We start from the raw sequence: 20,694 nt of genomic DNA, 5'->3' as shown, positions 1-20,694 counted from the left end.
CCGAGAGAGTGCTAAACAGAAGCATCGACACCGAGAGTTCGGTGTCGACACCGATCGACGCCGAGACAGTGGCGCCGAAGACCATAGAGGCCAAGAATTTTCGGCACAGAAAAAGAGGAAGGTTACCTCGGAGCCGAAAAAACAATCGACAGGGTTTTCGGAGCCGAAAAAAGCGACATCAGACCCTTTTTCTGGCTCCTATACCGAAGAGCATTCTATGTCTTCTCAAATGAAGAAACATAGATTTGAACAAGAACTGCAATCCACTGACGTGGATCACACGCAAAAGCGTATCTTTATTCAGCAGGGGACTAGGAAGATCAGTACCCTTCCACCTGTCAAACGAAAGAGAACGCTTCAGTTTACTCCTCAGCAACAAACAACACAAAAGGTAACACCTCCTCCCTCGCCTCCACCTGTAACTCCGGCTTCGCCAACTTACACCCCGTCACATTCGCCAGCTCACACCGCCATGAGCCACGATGACCAAGATCAGGATGCGTGGGACTTGTACGACGCACCAGTGTCTGATAACAGCCCAGACACATACCCAACTAGGCCATCACCACCGGAAGACAGCACAGCCTACTCACAAGTGGTGGCTAGAGCAGCTCTATTCCATAATGTGGAACTACACTCGGAACAAGTAGAGGATGATTTTTTATTTAACACCCTCTCCTCAACCCACAGCTCCTACCAAAGCCTGCCGATGCTCCCAGGCATGCTACGCCATGCAAAGGACATTTTCAAGGAGCCAGTTAAAAGTAGGGCAGTGACGCCTAGGGTGGACAAAAAGTATAAGGCGCCCCCTACGGACCCTGTATTCATCACCTCTCAGCTGCCACCAGACTCTGTGGTGGTAGGGGCTGCCAGAAAACGGGCAAACTCACACACTTCTGGGGATGCACCTCCCCCAGATAAAGAAAGTAGGAAGTTCGATGCAGCCGGGAAGAAGGTTGCTGTCCAAGCAGCAAACCAGTGGCGCATCGCAAATTCACAAGCGCTGCTAGCGCGATACGACAGAGCCCACTGGGATGAGATGCAGCATCTCATTGAACATCTCCCAAAAGATCTGCAAAAAAGAGCAAAACAGGTTGTTGAGGAGGGTCAAAACATTTCCAACAATCAAATACGCTCCTCCATGGATGCAGCAGACACGGCCGCAAGAACCATTAATACGTCGGTTACCATCCGTAGGCACGCATGGCTCAGAACGTCTGGATTCAAGCCAGAAATTCAGCAGGCAGTGCTTAACATGCCAGTAAACGAGAAACTTCTGTTCGGTCCGGAGGTCGACACAGCCATAGAAAAGCTCAAGAAGGACACTGACACTGCCAAGGCCATGGGCGCACTCTACTCCCCGCAGAGCAGAGGATCTTATAACACCTTCCGCAAAACACCTTTTAGAGGAGGGTTTCGGGGTCAGGCCACACAAGCTAGCACCTCACAGTCCGCACCGCCCACCTACCAGGGACAGTACAGGGGAGGTTTTCGGGGCCAGTATAGAGGGGGGCAATTTCCTAGGAATAGAGGAAGATTTCAAAGCCCCAAAACCACTACCAACAAGCAGTGACTCACACGTCACTCACCCCTCCCACACAACACCAGTGGGGGGGAGGATACATCAATATTACGAAGCATGGGACAAAATAACTACAGACACATGGGTCCTAGCAATTATCCAACATGGTTATTGCATAGAATTCATGCAATTCCCTCCAGACATACCACCAAAATCACAAAATTTATCAAAATACCATTCACAGCTTCTAGAGATAGAAGTTCAAGCACTACTGCAAAAAAATGCAATAGAATTAGTACCAAGCACACAAATAAACACAGGAGTTTATTCACTGTACTTCTTGATACCAAAAAAGGACGAAACACTGAGACCAATTCTAGACCTCAGGGTAGTAAACACATTCATCAAATCAGACCACTTTCACATGGTCACACTACAAGAAGTGTTACCATTGCTCAGAAAACACGACTACATGACAACCCTAGACCTCAAGGACGCATATTTCCATATACCAATCCATCAATCACACAGGAAATATCTAAGGTTTGTATTCAAAGGAATACATTACCAATTCAAAGTATTGCCTTTTGGTTTAACAACCGCTCCAAGAGTATTCACAAAATGCCTAGCAGTAGTCGCTGCACACATCAGAAGGCAGCAAATACATGTGTTCCCGTATCTAGACGACTGGCTAATCAAAACCAGTTCGCTCACACAATGCTCAAACCACACAAATCAAGTCATACAAACCCTCTACAATCTAGGGTTCACCGTCAACTTTGCAAAATCAAACATTCTGCCAAGCAAAGTACAGCAATATCTAGGAGCCATAATAGACACGACAAAAGGAGTAGCAACGCCAACTCCACAAAGGATCCACAATTTCAACAGGGTCATTCAACACATGTCTCCAAACCAAACAATACAAGCAAGAACAATACTACAGCTCCTAGGCATGATGTCCTCATGCATAGCCATTGTCCCAAACGCAAGACTGCACATGAGGCCCTTACAACAGTGCCTAGCCTCACAGTGGTCTCAAGCACAGGGTCACCTTCTAGATCTGGTGTTGCTAGACCGCCAAACTTACCTATCGCTTCTATGGTGGAACAGTATAAATTTAAACATAGGGCGGCCTTTCCAAGACCCAGTGCCACAGTACGTAATAACAACAGATGCTTCCATGACAGGGTGGGGAGCACATCTCAATCAACACAACATAAGAGGACAATGGAACATACATCAAACAAAACTGCATATAAATCATCTAGAATTATTAGCAGTTTTTCAAGCACTAAAAGCTTTCCAACCAATCATAACCCACAAATACATCCTTGTCAAAACAGACAACATGACAACGATGTATTATCTAAACAAACAAGGAGGAACACATTCAACGCAGTTAAGCTTGTTAGCTCAAAAAATATGGAAGTGGGCAATCCACCATCAAATTGGTCTAATAGCACAGTTTATTCCGGGGATCCAGAATCAGCTGGCAGACAATCTCTCTCGAGATCACCAGCAAGTCCACGAATGGGAAATCCACCCACAAATTCTGAACACCTACTTCACACTCTGGGGAACACCACAAATAGACTTATTTGCAACAAAAGAGAACGCAAAATGCCAAAACTTCGCGTCCAGATACCCACACAAGCAATCCCAAGGCAATGCCCTATGGATGAACTGGTCAGGAATATTTGCCTACGCTTTTCCTCCTCTCCCTCTCCTTCCTTACCTAGTAAACAAATTGAGTCAAAACAAACTCAAACTCATTTTAATAGCACCAACGTGGGCAAGACAACCCTGGTACACAACACTGCTAGATCTGTCTGTAGTACCACACATCAAACTGCCCAACAAACCAGATCTGTTAACGCAACACAACCAACAGATCAGACACCCGGACCCAGCATCGCTGAATCTAGCAATCTGGCTCCTGAAATCCTAGAATTCGGACACTTACAACTTAGCCAAGAGTGTATGGAAGTCATAAAGCAGGCCAGAAGGCCATCCACTAGACACTGCTACGCAAGTAAGTGGAAAAGATTTGTTTGGTACTGCCATCATAATCAGATACAACCACTAGAGGCAACTCCAACACATATAGTAAATTACTTGCTCCATTTACAAAAAGCAAAGCTAGCCTTCTCTTCTATTAAAATACACCTTGCAGCAATATCTGCATACCTGCAAACTACATATTCAACTTCCTTGTATAGGATACCAGTTATCAAAGCATTCATAGAAGGGCTTAAAAGAATTATACCACCAAGAACACCACCTGTTCCTTCATGGAACCTAAACGTGGTTCTAACAAGACTCATGGGCCCACCTTTCGAACCCATGCACTCTTGCGGAATACAATTCCTCACCTGGAAAGTTGCCTTTCTCATCGCCATTACATCTCTAAGAAGAGTAAGTGAAATTCAAGCGTTCACAACACAAGAGCCTTTTATACAAATACATAAAAATAAGGTCGTCCTACGACCTAATCCAAAATTTTTACCAAAAGTTATTTCTCCATTCCATCTAAATCAAACGGTAGAACTACCAGTATTCTTCCCACAGCCAGATTCTGTGGCTGAAAGAGCACTACATACATTAGATGTCAAAAGAGCATTAATGTACTACATTGACAGAACGAAGAACATCAGAAAAACTAAACAGCTATTTATTGCATTCCAAAAACCTCATGCAGGTAACCCAATATCAAAACAAGGTATAGCCAGATGGATAGTTAAATGCATCCAAATCTGCTACCTTAAAGCAAAAAGACAACTGCCCATTACTCCCAGGGCACATTCAACAAGGAAAAAAGGTGCTTCAATGGCCTTTTTAGGAAACATCCCAATGCAAGAAATATGTAAGGCAGCCACTTGGTCTACGCCTCACACATTCACCAAACACTACTGTATAGATGTGCTATCCGCACAACAAGCTACAGTAGGTCAAGCTGTATTAAGAACTCTATTTCAGACAACTTCTACTCCTACAGGCTAAACCACCGCTTATGGGGAACTAACTGCTTACTAGTCTATGCATACCATGTGTATCTACAGCGACAGATGCCATCGAACTGAAAATGTCACTTACCCAGTGTACATCTGTTCGTGGCATCAGTCGCTGAGATTCACATGGACCCACCCACCTCCCCGGAAGCCTGTAGCAGTTCAGAAGTTACCTTCAATTTTGTACATTTGTATATATATTACTTAATCCTTTAATAGGTACATACTTACATTTTTCATTGCGCGGGCACTATTACTATAGTACAACTCCTACCTCACCCTCTGCGGGGAAAACAATCGAAGATGGAGTCGACGCCCATGCGCAATGAGCACAGAAGGTGGAGTCACTCGGTCCCGTGACTCGAAAACACTTCTTCGAAGAAAAACAACTTGTAACACTCCGACCCAACACCAGATGGCGAGCTCATGCATACCATGTGAATCTCAGCGACTGATGCCACGAACAGATGTACACTGGGTAAGTGACATTTTCATTACCATTTGTGGTTATAAAAAAAGTAATTTTTTTCCCCAATGTATCATTTTCAGGAGTTGAAACAAAACTATACAAATAGGGCTCCTCCCAACAAAACGAAAATGGCAGGTTGGCACTCTCTCTTTGTACCAAAGCAGAAATACTCAAACACAGGACCACATAGACACATGCAGTCCTTTTTGTGTTATCACACACTCTTGCAGTGACTGACTGTCTATCACTCTATCACACACACTCTCTCTCCGGTGCCCCGTCTCTCTCTATTTAGTGCACCCTCCCTCTTGCACAATCTCTTGTGCATTCTCTGCCACTCACACTTTCTCTCTCTCATTTTTTACACACCCTTGTACTCACTTTCTATCTCATGTTCTCAAACACACTCACTTAGTACCCTCTTCCTACCTTCACCCCCTCTTGTCTGTTAAACATAGTGCATTCCTTAGACTTCTGTCGCAGAGCTGGGTTATGCTACCACCACTCCTGTGAAAAATCCAGTTAATGTCTTTCCTGTGAGATGCTTCCTGAGCATATACTGTGGTTGGTTTTATGATATCTTCCCCCAAGCCCTTCTAGGAGTATGCTGTAAAGTATGTCTAATACGGTTTAATAGGTCTTCTGTTGCTTGTGGGTGGACTACGTATAGCTTTTTGGGTGCCTAACCATGCCTCCAGAGGTTGGACATCTGTTGCTCCTGGCTTGACTCCTTGTAGAGTTCTCTGGTTGGCCTAAGCGTGCCTCCTGAGTATCGGCTTTGGTAGTACCTTTGCAGACTTCGTACAGCACATTATTAATGGATCCACTGATTCACTTACGGAGATAAAAGTTAGGATCTGCTTATGTGGCAGTGCCTCTTCTCACTGTCCACCAGTGGTGACTGGTGAACTATAAAAATGGTGGGGCATAAATGACCAACAGCCATTGTACCTAGCAGGAGAGCATGACCTCTCCCCACTCCAGAATTTTTTTTCATGGCCATATTTTTAACAGGCATTTGTGAAGAGATGATCATGAAACATTTCGAAGACTTACGGGTTGGTAAGCAAGCCCAATTTTCAACGGATATCCAGGCACCAGAACTTTCATCCCAAGTTGACTTTGTTTGGAAAAAAGAAACACATGCTGCATTTATTTAGCATTTTTCCTAGAAAATTATCTGACAATGTGTTTTGAGTGCAGTTTAGTTTTGCTGCAAATCCAATCAAATATACTTGCCAGGATTGCTGGTCAAATAATTGATGCCTGTTAATTGTGCCAGTTTTATTGTTCATATTGTACCTGGACTGAGGACCACATTTTGAACTGCAGTGAATCGTCTCTATGCACGGCATGGCAGTATGTGGAAGTGTGACACTCAGCAAAGACCAGAATCAGTGTTAATCTCCAAATAGTTATTGTATGTGAAGTTCCCAGCACTAGAACTGGGGAAGAGTGCTGCACAGGAGGCATCAGGCGATTATAAACACTAAGCGAGATGGTAGAGGGTGACACAAGATGAAGGTCAAACTGCACGAGGCAAGGGGCAAAACGTGCATCAAGGGGCCTCTGCTGCACAACACATGAAGTACACAGGAAAATGCATAACTAGAAAAATCCTTCTCCAGCAACAGTATTACAGCCTCACCTGGTTCCTCATTCACAGAGAGATGGCAGTGCATCCTTTTGATTATATGAAGTAGAAGAGTGGTGTGTATTGCATTACTTAATTATTTCTCATTTTTCACACAATTGGGCTAGTTGAGGAAGGCTTGCTTATCCAACCCAACCTATGATGAATGGAAAAGGTGGGGTCACTGCTAGTGATGGACATATGGACGCAGCCTGCAATACTGGAGACAGTGACTCCTGCTGTGTAACTGGCCTACACTGGTGTTAGAAATTGGGTCTCTAGTTGGCAGTGGTTTGCACCCTGCCCAAGAATGGGCCCCTCACTCTAGTCAGGGTAAGGGAGCCACACATCTAAGATAACCCCTGTTCACCCCCTTGGCTGCTTGGCACCAGCAGACAGGCTTATCTCTGAGGCAGGCACTTCAGGGGGTTGAAGACTGCCTTGTGTAAGGACAGGCACAACCCTGTTCAGGTGCAAGTGTCAGCTGCTCCCGCCACTCTAGCCCAGGCAGACCCATCAGGATATGCAGGGCACACCTTAGCTCCCTTTGCATGACTGTCTAGAGTGAATTCACAAACAGCCTAACTGTCATCCTGACCCAGAAGTGTATTCCACAGCTAGGCAGAGGCACTGAATGGTTAAGCTAAAAAATGACCACCTTCTAAAAGTGGCATTTTTAAACTTACAATTTAAAAACAAACTTCACAGAAAGATGTATTTTTAAATTGTGAGTTTAGAGACCCCCAAACTCCACATCTCTATCAGCTTCCATTGGGAAACTGAACTTAAAAGATATTTCAAGGTAATCCCCATGTTAATCTATGGGAAAGATAGTCCTTGCAATAGTGACAAACAAATTTAGCAGTATTTCACTATCAGGTCATGTAAAACACACCAGTACAGGTCCCATCTTTTAAATACACTACATTCTGCCCATAGGGCAACCTTTGCTTGCAGTAAATGGGAATGTTTGGGCCTGGCAAGTGGGTGCACTTTCCAGGTCGAACTAGCAGTTAAAACTGCACATACAGACACTGCAGGGGCAGGTCTGAGACAGTTTTCCGGGGCTACTCATGTGGGTAGCACAATCCGTACTGCAGGCCCACTAGCAGGATTTGATTTACAGGCCCTGGGCACACCTGGTGCATTATAGTAGGGACTTACTAGTAAATCACATATGCCAATCATAGGTAAACCAATCACTTATACCATTTAGACAGCGAGCACTTGCACTTTAGCATTGGTCAGCAGTGGTGAAGCGCCCAGAGTCCTAAAGCCAGCGAAAACGAAATTCAGCACCGACTCAAACAAAACAGGAAGGCAGAAGCCAAAAAGACAGGGGAATCCACCCCAAGAGCTGACAGGTTTAACAACTGTATATTAACAAACACTCATATTTCACTGAAGGGCTGTAGAAAGAGAAGCCCTTCTTTATGACTTAACATATGCAGGAAGCTGATGAAACTTCCTGGCTTTCAGATCCTGCCTCGGCTGGAATTGACAGTCAGGCAGCCCAGAGATCGAGTTTCAAGGTAAACCTGTGTTTCTAATGTCTTTGGAGAAAAAAAGGCAGGAATTTAGGTGAGGCGGTGCCCCTACGTCCTAATGCCGCAACTGCTGCTGGTCTCCACAACACTTCACGATTTAACTTAGTACGCCATTGCACTACGTTTATAACCCATCACCAAAACTCATACACCTCACTCAGTACCTCCAATTTAGATCAATCTACAAACAACAGCCTTTTCAACCATACATTCTGGATGTATATCTATAGTACTTACACTTGCTTTCTTCACAGCATGTGTGTTTTGGGTACAAGGTAGAATTCATCAAACCACCCCAATATGCTACCTGCTTACTGCAAACATCCTCATGCCATTTGAGTAAGCTTACTTTCTCTGAACATTATTATTTATGATATTTGTGCATCGTTATGTTGTTGCATGTCTGTTTTTCATCTATTGTACATTACGTGGAAGAAATTTAGCTTTTATCACACCTTTGAATACTTTTTCTTTGGATTGTAATCTTGAATAGTGGCACTATTGTTTATTTCAATTCATATTTTGAAATAATTTCAAGTTGTCTAGTTATATTTTAGATATTTCACTTAAGAAAATAAAATGTTACGATTACATTTTCCTTACCCTTTAGTGCAAAAGAGGTGCCAAGCGACTGTTTCTATAAGTCATAGAAACAGTCGCTTGGCACCTCTTTTGACTTTATTAGGCCTGCTGTTGCAAGGATTTTCGAATAATTGTTTTGGTATACATATGATTTCAGGTGATATGATGACCCTACTAATGAAGAAAGATACACTTAGTGAAGAAGAAACACAGTTTTATGTTGCTGAGACGGTCCTTGCAATTGACTCCATTCATCAGCTGGGATTTATACACCGAGATATTAAACCAGATAACCTTCTCCTGGACAGCAAGGTACATTCCTAAGAAGCCATTCATTGGTGCCATTGCTTTTACATGGCATTTGTTTGAGAAACACCACGCTTATATGTATGACTCTACTGAGCGTCTTCTAGAGAACATTTGTATCATCACAACCTTTTTTCTCACAACATAGGAAGATCATCTCGGCCTAATGAAAAGCTTAACACTCAGTTACATCCTGAAAGGTCATACACCTGTTTTCTAGTTCCCCGTATCATAGACCAAAATGTATTATTTCAACCACATGTTTGCATACTGATATAGGGTGGGGTCTGAGATTTATCGGACTCGTATGCGTTCTGTGTTTTGCCTACAAGATATTTGACCGTTTTATCGGTTCCCGTAGGGGAAGGAGGCTTTTTTTCGCCTTTGTTTCTGGAAGGCTTGTCATGTATTTAAATGTTTGACTTGCAATTGTTCTTAGCATCGCTAGTATAGGAGCTGCGTAATTTAAAAAGGAGCTCTTCCGTCTTAATCCACAATCCGTCACCACCGGCGTTGGACTGCCTATGAACAGTTTGCTAAAAACAGTGATCAGAGGCCTGCCAACATTGTAGTTATTAAGGCATGCTTTTAAAATCATAGTCAATTTCCTGGGAAATGCAAGTGTGTGTTTATTTTGTGTATTAAAATCGAAATTGTGTTTTATGTTACAAACAATGTCTTCAAATGAAAGCCCCTTCGTTTTCCGACTCCTCTTCCCTCGCTCGCCACCCTCTGACCCGGAGACGGATACCGAACTATTTAGCTCGCAATGCAGTGGAAACACTGGCACCTCTAAATGTTCTACAGTTTATACCAGTTTCTTTCCTGCTGGTTCTGAACAGCGCGAGCCTCACTGCGATGCACACAACCTCCATATTTTCTTCACGCAAAAAGAATACATTCATGTATTTTCTTTTTATGTATGTGTATTTATTATTGACGATGCTAACGGTGCGTTGTTAGCAGCGTCGTGGAGGCACACGATGCATCACACAGAAAACACGTGGAGACAAATTAGCGGATGGGCTATTAGGCGTAGTTGAATGTAAATGGAGCCAGCTCCCCTACAATTCGAATCCTTTAGGGGACACACTGCACATTGTAGTTCTGAATTCATATTGTTCTTACAGGCTAAACCTTCAGTAAGGCTCGTTCCAAGCAACTAAGAAAACCATTCCTTGGAAGAGTAGCACAGAAATGTTTACTGCTGCAGCAAGTTACTTTGCAGGTGTACAAGTCTGTTCCTGATCCCGAGGGTTGAGGTAGCTACTTCACTACATTCCACCAGAACCATTGATCCACAAGCAGTAGCTTGAACGTGATTGATTTCCTGTAAAGTGCTGCCATGGAATAACATGGACTCCCAAACATAGCAATACCCATGTTTGTCATTGACAAAGTAGAGCCAGATCAGTACGTAAACAATCAGTGATTTGAGTTGAGGTGTATTCACTGTTAGAAATTATATCACAATCTCTAAAGCTTTTTTTTTTTTTTTTTTTTTTTGCATGTAACTTTCCTTTCTTTTCAACTTAAGGAATATCTTTCTTTTGTTTAGGGCCATGTGAAACTCTCCGACTTTGGACTTTGCACTGGTCTAAAGAAGGCTCATCGGACTGAGTTCTACAGAAACTTGAACCACAATCTTCCTAGTGATTTCAGTGAGTTCTATATTGCATCAACTATACCTTGTTCTTGAGAATAACCTTTTTACACAACAAAACAATTGTGCCAATGCAAAGAATAACAGGAAAGCAAGGCTAGACCTAATTGTGCTTCATTAGAGCTTTAATGGCTGTCTGAGCCGTCTATTATTTTAATTATACAGCAAGTATTGGCAAAGCCAATAAGTCTCAACTGTGAGAGCTATTGGCTTTGGTAATGTTTCGTAGCCATGCTCTACAGCACAGCGGATGCTTTACAGTGTATATAAAGCTACTTTAAAAAAAGCTGTGTGACGCAGCCAGGGTTTTATTAATTGGACCTTCTAGAGGCTTGTTTTCATATACCTGTCCTACAGGAATTCTGTGCTGCTCCTCAGATTCTTAGCAAGATGTTAGCCTAGGTAAGTTGCCTTTCAACAGCAGCAAATCTGTCTGTACTTGGATGATTGCATCATCTCAGCATCATATTGGCAATAAGCAGTGTATGGTCTGGCCCTGGCACTGGGGACTGGAGTCATGGGTTCTAAGTTAATTACCACCAATTCCTTCGGTTTCATCCAAAGAGATTCAGTCAGTGGCCAGTTTTAGAGCTTTCCCTCCTCCACAGAGGATAACACCCATCAGCCAGACGAGACCATTACAGTTTGAACACGGCATGCTGTAAAAGCAGGAAGCCTTTCCCTACAGAATGCTTCCTTTGGAGATGTGTAACAGTAGCTATAGCCCACAAGGGGAGCATTCTGATTGTCTAATCAGTTTTTCCTTTCCATTGCATTTATTAGAAATCTGAACATTCTAGTACTCTAAAATATGTTATACCAATCTTCCTTCATCTCATCAGATGCACAAAACATAATAATCTTCAGTTCAACTCTTGAACTACCATACCACATGAATGTTATTTATACGCTAGTTTGTAGAGAGGTAATACTCTCATCCTTCTCATGGATAGTATACAGACTTTCTTTAAAAATAGTATTGACATTCAGCATTCTTTGTCAAAACCAGAGTGAGTATTATTGTTAGTTTAATGCTTCTCCATCACCTAATATGCCATCTGGTTAATCAACTAAAATAGAACTCCTTAAACATTGAGTTACGGGACTAGTCCAGTTCCAGTATTCCCTCGAGTCCATAAACCTTGGCTACCATTGCCCCTTTAGCAGAATGTGCACTCAAATCTGTGATGTACTGTTGACCTTGACCGTGATCTCGAGATCACTTCTGGCCAGAGTAAAAACTGAGACAGTCTTTCTTGTGATGGGTTATATTAGTAAACAGCAAATACCCTCGTTTATAAGCCCTTAGTTCTCTCTCTTCATAGCGCTTCAGACAACAGACCACCTCCTGTAACTTCGCTTTTAATGGGCGTGCTGTAATATTGGCTAATCTAGAACTAATCTTTGTTCTTGTGTCTGTAGCATAATCACACCCTTTGTAGTAAATGACCCGCTGAATGTATTGGATAATTTTCTCTGTTTATATTGTTTTGTCTTTCTCGCTTTTGTGTGACACCTTTTAGTTGACAGCTGACATTTCTAATCTTAGGTCCATTTGGGCAGTACCCCTCGGTCTCCATAGTTGCAGAGTGGGGTTAGCCTAATTTCTGCACTGGGTCGAGAAAAAAATCCAGTCTCTGATAAATTGCCATATAGCTCCGGAGGCTGGCCGATGGACTGATGAATCCACTGCTGTGCCTATGACCTTTTCACGCATATGACTAATCCTCAATGTCAGTATCTGTGACTGCGCACAAATCCAGCATACTTTGGACCACGGACTCAAATTGAAGATTCCTTACTGTAGTTCTAGGGACCTTACTCTCCCTTTGTGCTTATTTCTCAAGGCCCACTATTTAGTTGTCCAGTCAATTTGTTCCCTTCATATGCACATCAAAAACCGATACATATAGTATATATGAATTGGGATTTTTGGAGGGGGAAGGATTTACAGTTATAGGGACAAAATCATAGAGGTCCGTTCAACTTTCCCTTTATCCCAGGCCTCTTAAACTTACTCTTGGTGCCTGCTTCCCTGCACCTTTTCTCGAGGCACTGATTTTGCCTCGCTACTAAAACGGTGGCTAGATAGTTACTTCCAGTCCTGATGTGCTGTGCTGGTATGCAGTATTGCAGGAACTAGTTGGTAGCACATGATACGACACATCTATAGTGACATCATGCTCCGTAATTTGCCTCCCATGATTGACCCAGGTGCCAGGGAAATCTCCTTCCCTATTCTCATGTATGGCCATTTCAGCAGAGTCTGGATGCTGCTAGAAAAGATTGCCCCGAGCAGCTTGACGAACACAGGACAAGGCTAGGACAAGGCTTTAAGGAATCAAGGCGCCTCAGATACCGATTGATCTGTAGGAATAAAACTGCTAGTGACTATGTGTTAGATCTCCTTCATCACACAAGCACTTGTTTCGGTACATTATGCTTAAATATAAACTCTAGACGGTAACAAAACATTTCCCAGTACACCCCCATTTGAGCTTCTACCTAAAAGCACTTGTCTTCCTAACAAGCAGCAGAAGATGAGGACTGTTGGATAGGATGCGAGGAGAAAAGGGGGAGCTCACCTGCAGTGGCAGATTTTATCTCATGGTTAAGTCTTTGAAAGTCCTAGAGTCCTCATTTGTTAAAGGGAGTTGTGTTGTCTTTCATGTTCTAAAGGTTTTATCTGGCTGCTGAGCATACAAAATAAAGACTCCAAAGCAATAATGCACATCTTCGGTATTACTATAAGTGTTCTGTAATATAATTTGCGAAGATGTTTCTTGGTATTGTGTTAATAGCCTTTTGGTGTAATATGTAAAGTGCAGTTGACATTCTGATCTGTTTTATGCTTATATGTCAGAAGAATTGTTTTATTCAAGAAGACATCCTGATGCCAAGATTAAACCTTAGAAAGTTGTACTCTTTAGAACGTATCTCTCTGGTTACATTTGTATTGATGCCTTTTATCTGTATTGTATATGGTGAAAGTCAATGTGGACTCCAATGCCATTGTTTATTTCTACTCCGTATACTTCCAAAGCATTCCAGAACATGAACTCAAAGAGGAAAGCTGAAACGTGGAAAAGAACCAGACGTCAGTTAGTAAGTACTTCGTACAGCGCTTCTTCATTTTCTATGAATATTGCATAGATTCAGAGAAATGATGTATAAAAAGATCACTTTATTGTGTTTGCCTCCACAAACCCATTGCACAAAACTCTTCTGTTTTTTGTCTCGCGCTGTAGGAAGTGAAACTGTTGACAGTTTTGTGCAAAGGAATAAAATAATCCCTATGCGTTCCTGCCTAGCCGAGTGCCCCACCCATCATCCCTGTTCAAATTACAGGTCCATCGTTTTTCTTCTAGAATCCCTGGCCTTCAACAGTGAATTGTGGTGTTACTGATAGTGCTGAACACTTTTTTGTTCCTTATCTGCTCCGCCAGTTTCATTCAGAGCAGAAAATTGTATTTTCAGGGAACTGAAACGTAATGATTTGTATGTGGGGAAGTTGTGTAGCTCTATCTGTGTCTCAAACAGTTGTGGAAATAAATAGTAATAAGAAATATTCTACATTGTTATCTCACAACACACAGCATCCCTGCAGCTTGTTATCAAGGACTTTCACCACAGAACCGAGGCACATGCAGAACGAAAACTTGCTCACAATCCTGGTTTTGCAACGTGAGGATTTTCACTGAAATCCTACACATTGAACATACGAATAGATTTCCTCAATTTCAGGATCATGGAACGTTTTTACAAATAGAAATTCTCGTTTTGGTAATAAGCTACCGAAGTGCCAAGATAGTTTCTTATAGTTTGGCAAAATAATTTTATCCTTCATTGGAAGTGATTCACCGATAAATAAAAGTAGGGTACAGTACTCGTTCTGCACGTTCATTGTAGCATTTGTTATCAAAATGTAGTTTGGCTACAGTTGGCCATATAGCTTGAATAAAGAAAAGCATAAACGTGCTTGGCACCAATCTTGTAAAATATGGTGTTTACCTGATGAAAGACCTGATAGAGATCTGACATAAACACTTTGAACGTTACAGGAGCTAAGAGGCCAGCATGCTTGAGCTCTTTCGAAGTGCTTATCTGCTTGGTGAATTTTCACCTTGACCTGAATAGAGGAGATAGTATTGCTGTACAAAAGTAAGATATACCTCACAATTTCGAATGAGTCCTACATTTTTCACAATGTTTTTCCCAGTAATGTTCATTCAGTTGTGCCTAAAGTAGTTTTTATGTGCATGGTTGCCCACTATAGATGTGATCCAGACCTCCTTAGAATCTTGCTAATAGAATTAGATAAAACAACTTGTGATGGTTGATGATTTTTTTCTGAAACCCTCTTTGCATTATATGTAGAATCTTGTTTCCCCTCTCCCCCTTGGGGTTAGGATAGCAACTTACTAAGAAGTATCTTGCTAGAAGGACTTATTATTTCCAGTAAGGAGCGATTGGTAGTTGGTGAAGTTTCTCATTTCACAGGTTGCCTGTAAAAACAATTCATAGTTGTTGATGGTTACCCTTTTCACTTAATTGTTAATGCAGCACCTTTCTAAAAAGCTGAGAGTGAGACCAAAGAGATTACTGTCAAGTAAATCCTTAACAAAAGAGCAGTCGGCCGCTTACGATATGTTGTCAGCTAAATCCATGCCGAACCATTTAGGCTGTTAGTCATAATTGGTATAATTTTATAAATGCCATCATAGAAATCATCATAAAAAGTTGGGTGGATATTTAGATTTGTCAATTTCAGAACTATTGCCTCCAATAGTTTCCTAGAGTGCACCTTCCAAGCGCTTTTATTGACCTCTGCAGTTTCTTCTGTATTAATTAAACTGGACATGTATTAATCGTGTTACTCTGTACCTAGATGTGCCCCGCACCCTACTCCAGAGATACAGATGGGACTGCTATCACAAGGTCTATGGGCATTGACATTAGACTGCACTCCTGGCCAAAATTATCTGTCCTTTTGTTGAGCTTGTTCATACCAGATTACTTGATGTGTTTTTCAACCAAGAGAGACTTTAAGGATGAGAAAGCAAGAACCTCCTTGGAGTGTTTCACGCACAGTAGGGCCAAGTCCTATTAATTTTGTCTGCTTTCTATGTCAAACAGTTTTACCTGCATTACCCTAAATCAGTGGTTCTTAACCTTTTGCCTTCAGTGGAACCCCATAGAATTATTACTGGAATCCGTGGACTACTACGGAGTCAATATTGGAAGTTGGGGACCCCCGGCCTAAACAATTTCTAAGATTTGAACTTCAAAACACTACACAAAAGTACAAAAACAAGTATTCACCAAACACTTGTTAAAATATTGACATTACTTAATTCACAATCCAATATAGATACAGTTCTTACATTTTCGATTTTGCTTCTTTATTTGTATGTTTTATTAATTTTAATGTACTATTTTTATTTAATTTGGTAACATAGTCGCAGACCCCCTGAGTAGGCCTTGTGGACCCCAGGGGGCGCTCCAACCACAGGTTAAGAACCACTGCCCTAAATTCAGAGGTTATAGCCAGCCTAACTGTGCCAGGCCACACCAGCCCTTGCAGTCACAATTGATGCTCATGTCTCTACATGAAGGAAGCACAGGAAGGCCCAAGCAGCAGTTGCAATTTATAGTCTCACAGATGCACAAGACCACCCATATGGCGATGTTGACTGTGTGTAATGATCATGGGCTTCATTCAGAAGTGGGGGAAATCAGTTTGGGCTGTTGGATGCTTCAGAATTCAGTCTGGGGTCTTCCATTCATTTCTCACAAATCCACCGCCTGCCACCATGCTCTTCAAGTTCATATTCCCCCATGTAGATTCCTTCATGAAAGATGTACTTCTATTCTGGAAAATGCCAGTTGGAGACTTTTTTGTTACAAGATTAGTGAAATGGCTTCTACGCGACATACTAGAACCCTGGAATAGGTTAATTCTGAGCTCATTTCTTGACTTGGTCTCTAACAACAAGTTGTGAGCAACAGATGTTCATGGTGGTCATGTTAGCCCAAATACTGCAAGCAGTTAAACTACATCGCTGGCTAGTGTTTTTAGACCTTCACATTGTATATTAATATGCTCCTATTTAGCCATGCTATATCAAATTTGAGGTTCCCGGAGAGAAGGGATCACTTTCAGTGTGTAGTTCTTAATTTAGCTGCACCTCTGCTCCAGTGGTCCACTAAGTTTTAGCCAGTTTGGTAACACACATGCACAGGGAGACCAGGCATGTCTTTATATATATATCAGTAACTGATCAAGCAATTTCCCCTCTGTAACAGTAAATCATGTTCAGATTACCCACTACCTCTTTCAGAGCCTGGGTTTTTATTTACATGTCTAGAAATCTTGTCATATTCCCAGCTGGAGATTATTTGAGGTGTTGAAATTAAGTGTAGAAATGTACACTAGGTCATTTCTAGACAGAAACTACGTTGAGGGCTGATATTTGTTATGCTTTCTGTAATTGATGGCTTCAATCTTTTTAATCCCTCAACCAGATCTCCCCTTCACTGGAGCCCTGGGACCCAAACGGTCTCATTCATTGTAAATTCAGGAGATCAGTGTAGACCTTCCCTTAGATCCTTCTCAAAGCCATAGAAGCCAGGTTTCCTGCAACTAATGCTCGACACAAATGCCTCACTTCTATGAATGGTGTCCTTTTTTTAGTTATTTTATTAGTGGACTTTAGAATGTCCAGTGGTCCCAGCTTCTCATTCAGGCATTTCTGATAGCAGCGATAACATCGCTTCTGCACAGAACTATCATGCTAAAACGGTGATGTAGTATGACAGATATGCATAGGGTCAACAGGAATGGGCGAGTGGGCTTTAAAAATATTAGCATTGAGGCAACGGAGATAGGTTTCTGGGTTCTGGACCAGTTTGCTGGTCATGACTGTTCACCTAGCTGGAGTGCAGAATACAAAAGTGGATGGAGACTAGCCCAGTTTACCCCGTGCCAACTCCAAATGTGATCTTTTTTGGCTCCTGGCAATTTTTGGGTAAGACCGTTTGAGGAGAAAATGTTCAAATTTAGGCTGACATTTTCTATTTCAGTGAGCTTTTTCTTTGATGCTACTTCTTGTGATTAAGTTTGGAAAAATCTGAAAGGCCTAAAACAGACATCAATCTTTTGTTCCTGGAGAGGTCTAAGAGAACTTAGTTCTCATACATGCTCTAGTTCGGCCCTTGTCCAACCTGGACAGATGGAAAATATTTTCAAATTAGTGCCGTGAATAGAATGTGAAACTTTGATGGCAAGTGGCTCAACAGGACTTTAGTTTGTCATTGCCAATTAAGATTTATTTAGTTGCAATTTCTCAATCTCCCGAACAAGTATTATTTTTTTTTTTATGTTCTGTGCTCTCTTTTTCAGGGTTATATTGTTTAGTATCTTACATTTACTCTTTGTTAACTAGTGTAGGATTTATATTGAGGTCTGAACTTCTTTGGTGAAGGCTCTTTTTCACCTTGTCTATTCCTATCCTTTAAGTTTGTTGCTAAAAATAATTACCTGCATGACTATCACTTCAATGAGAAGATACACTACTATCCTCACTGAAGTGATGGCTGTGTGCCCTTTGGCCTATAGAAAAACCTTGTAAGGATGTTTCAAAGAAATTGAGATTGGGGGTAGGGGATTTATCCATCGATTTTTACAAAACATAAGCTCAACACATATTCCTCTCAGTGTTCCTTCTTACAAAATGGATATGCAGATGTATAGGTAAGACCTGAAGAGGGTTTTTGATGTTTATGGCCCTGACTACAAGTCAGGTGTAGCAAGATTACTGCATGGTTTTATGTGTTTATTTTGCTCCATCCTATCAAATGTTGTTCTGCATGCAGTGTTGACCCCAGTGTTTGCTCATACAGATGTATTGCATGGTAAAAATGCGTAAAACACTATTACAAGTTATTGGAAATGCTGAAGGACCAAAGGAAATACTGCCTAACAGGTTCTCCTGCTGAGACAGGATGGTAATTTGAAATCATTACCAGATAGCAAACTGTATATTGAACCTAAAATAATGTACAAATATGAATACATCATATCCAAAAAATAACCTCATCTGTGGCAGAAAAAATATTTTTAAAAGTTGACAGTATTGGCAAAAGTAACATTGAATGAAAACTTACCTTTCAGTTGTATTGTGGGCTTACAAATGGTAAAATTGTCTCTTTTAAAAACATATTGAAATACATTTGTTATTATACAAAGACCATCATCTCTGTGGTTGTTTGCATACATTACAATATAACAATATAAAAATAATCAATTACATTCAATGAACACATCAACAAAAATGAGCAAATAAAGCAAGCGCAGCTGGTCATATGCAAGTCTCCTAGTTTTCTGTTTTTACTGATTTTTTTATGGATAAATAGAGACAGAAAACAATAGGTTTCCTTCCTGGAATTTTAAAAGTGGTAAAATACTTACAATTGTGATTCTTCTGAGTAACTCTCCATGCTGTCTTTCATGAATTTCAGGACATCTCATGGGGTTTTTAAAACAAGTTGTGATTTCTATAAATACAGGCATATGTTAACATATATGTGTAGTATAATGCTGATATTTTTCTGTGGCTGTAGTGTTTTGCTATGATTTTGGCTACTTAATTTGCTATTTGCGACAAGCATCAATGTATGAGCATGTTTGTCAGTTAAATAAATGTGGAAATATGGCATTGTATGACTTTATTTATTCTCAAAGCGCAAAATAAATATGGATAAATACCAAAAAGATGGCAAAAAAATAAATGTGTATACATTTTGACAGAGACGTTAAAAGAGTAAATACCATAAAACAAGGAGCCCTAGTTTTAAGTAACAACCTCACATGAAGTTTAATCATTCAACAGTTCTCTTCTATGCAACTAAAATGTAACTGTTAAACTCAGTTTCCCTATTCTACCACCCGCTATCTAACTGACCCTTACAATAAATATATATGTAATAAGACATCTAACATGACCAGTGTTCATTTTATTAACTCGCATACTGCTTTTCTTTTCAGTGGTGTGACTGGTCTCCTGCAGTTGTGCAGTATGTACAGACCTCCAGTGAGGTCTGAGGGAAGAAACTTGTTGTGACAAGTGTAAGTGTGCTGAGGTGGAAGGAGAAGGTGGTGGACTGGGCTAGAAATGGTACACATGGCTGTATGTCCCCCCCATCATCTGAGGTCTAGCTAGGCCTTAATCTCAGCACCAGCAATGTCCATGGTATTCTCATGTTTGTGTTCTTTCCTAACCTGGTCTTAAATGGTGATTACTCTCTGCCTGAGTTAACTTCCCAGATATGTTGGCCTCAGATATTCAAGAGCTGGGTCTTGGCACAGACTATGAGATGTGTACCCTATATACAGCTGTGTTACATGCATCAGTGCCTGGTGTGGTTGCTGTTGCAAAGCTACATGTTGCTGCTGTTGTTGTCGTAGTGGTTGATTGGGTGATGCTGCTTGCGCAAGTAGTGGCAATGGGGTAACAGGAGTTTGAGTACTAGAACCTGTAGGTGAAGTTTTAGATGTTCTGCTTCTCGCATCTTAATCACAGATCATGTTCGTTTTTAGTACATTTGTTGTTATTCATTTGGTTATTTATGACTCGCCTTGTCATTGTATTCCTCCAGCCCCTGCTCGCCTTCTGTGTTCTTCTCTCAGTGATTGGTGACTGGATAATTCCTATTACAGTTTCCACCCAGGCTTGTAGCCCCAGCCCTGGTGCAGGCCAACTACTAGTTGCAAGGGTTTCTTTCTGTTTAGCCATTAACTTCCGAACAATATGCTTGGGGTCTTGAAAATGTTTTTTACAGGTGTTGACTGAGGAACAGATGAGCATCTTTTAACTTGTATGTAATGTCAAGAGGTTTGCCGCTACTTTGACACTTGTTTTCTATATGAGGTGCCCCATAAGTCTTGGTTTCTTCTTCATCA

The 20,694-nt window shown here is 41.4% G+C and overlaps 1 protein-coding gene across 1 annotated transcript in view; it reads left to right on the top strand.

The window, feature by feature from the left end:
- STK38 (serine/threonine kinase 38) overlaps positions 1 to 20,694 on the top strand; it is a 202,793-nt gene that overhangs the window by 74,443 nt on the left and 107,656 nt on the right. The window contains exons 6-8 of the mRNA XM_069238981.1: positions 8,922 to 9,076; positions 10,629 to 10,731; positions 13,777 to 13,838. Coding sequence (XP_069095082.1) covers positions 8,922 to 9,076; positions 10,629 to 10,731; positions 13,777 to 13,838 — 320 coding nt within the window. The remainder of the gene's footprint in view (positions 1 to 8,921; positions 9,077 to 10,628; positions 10,732 to 13,776; positions 13,839 to 20,694) is intronic.

This window comes from Pleurodeles waltl, chromosome 6 (genome assembly GCF_031143425.1).
Source record: "Pleurodeles waltl isolate 20211129_DDA chromosome 6, aPleWal1.hap1.20221129, whole genome shotgun sequence".
NCBI lineage: Eukaryota > Metazoa > Chordata > Amphibia > Caudata > Salamandridae > Pleurodeles > Pleurodeles waltl.
This window is presented reverse-complemented; position numbering and strand designations above follow the sequence as displayed.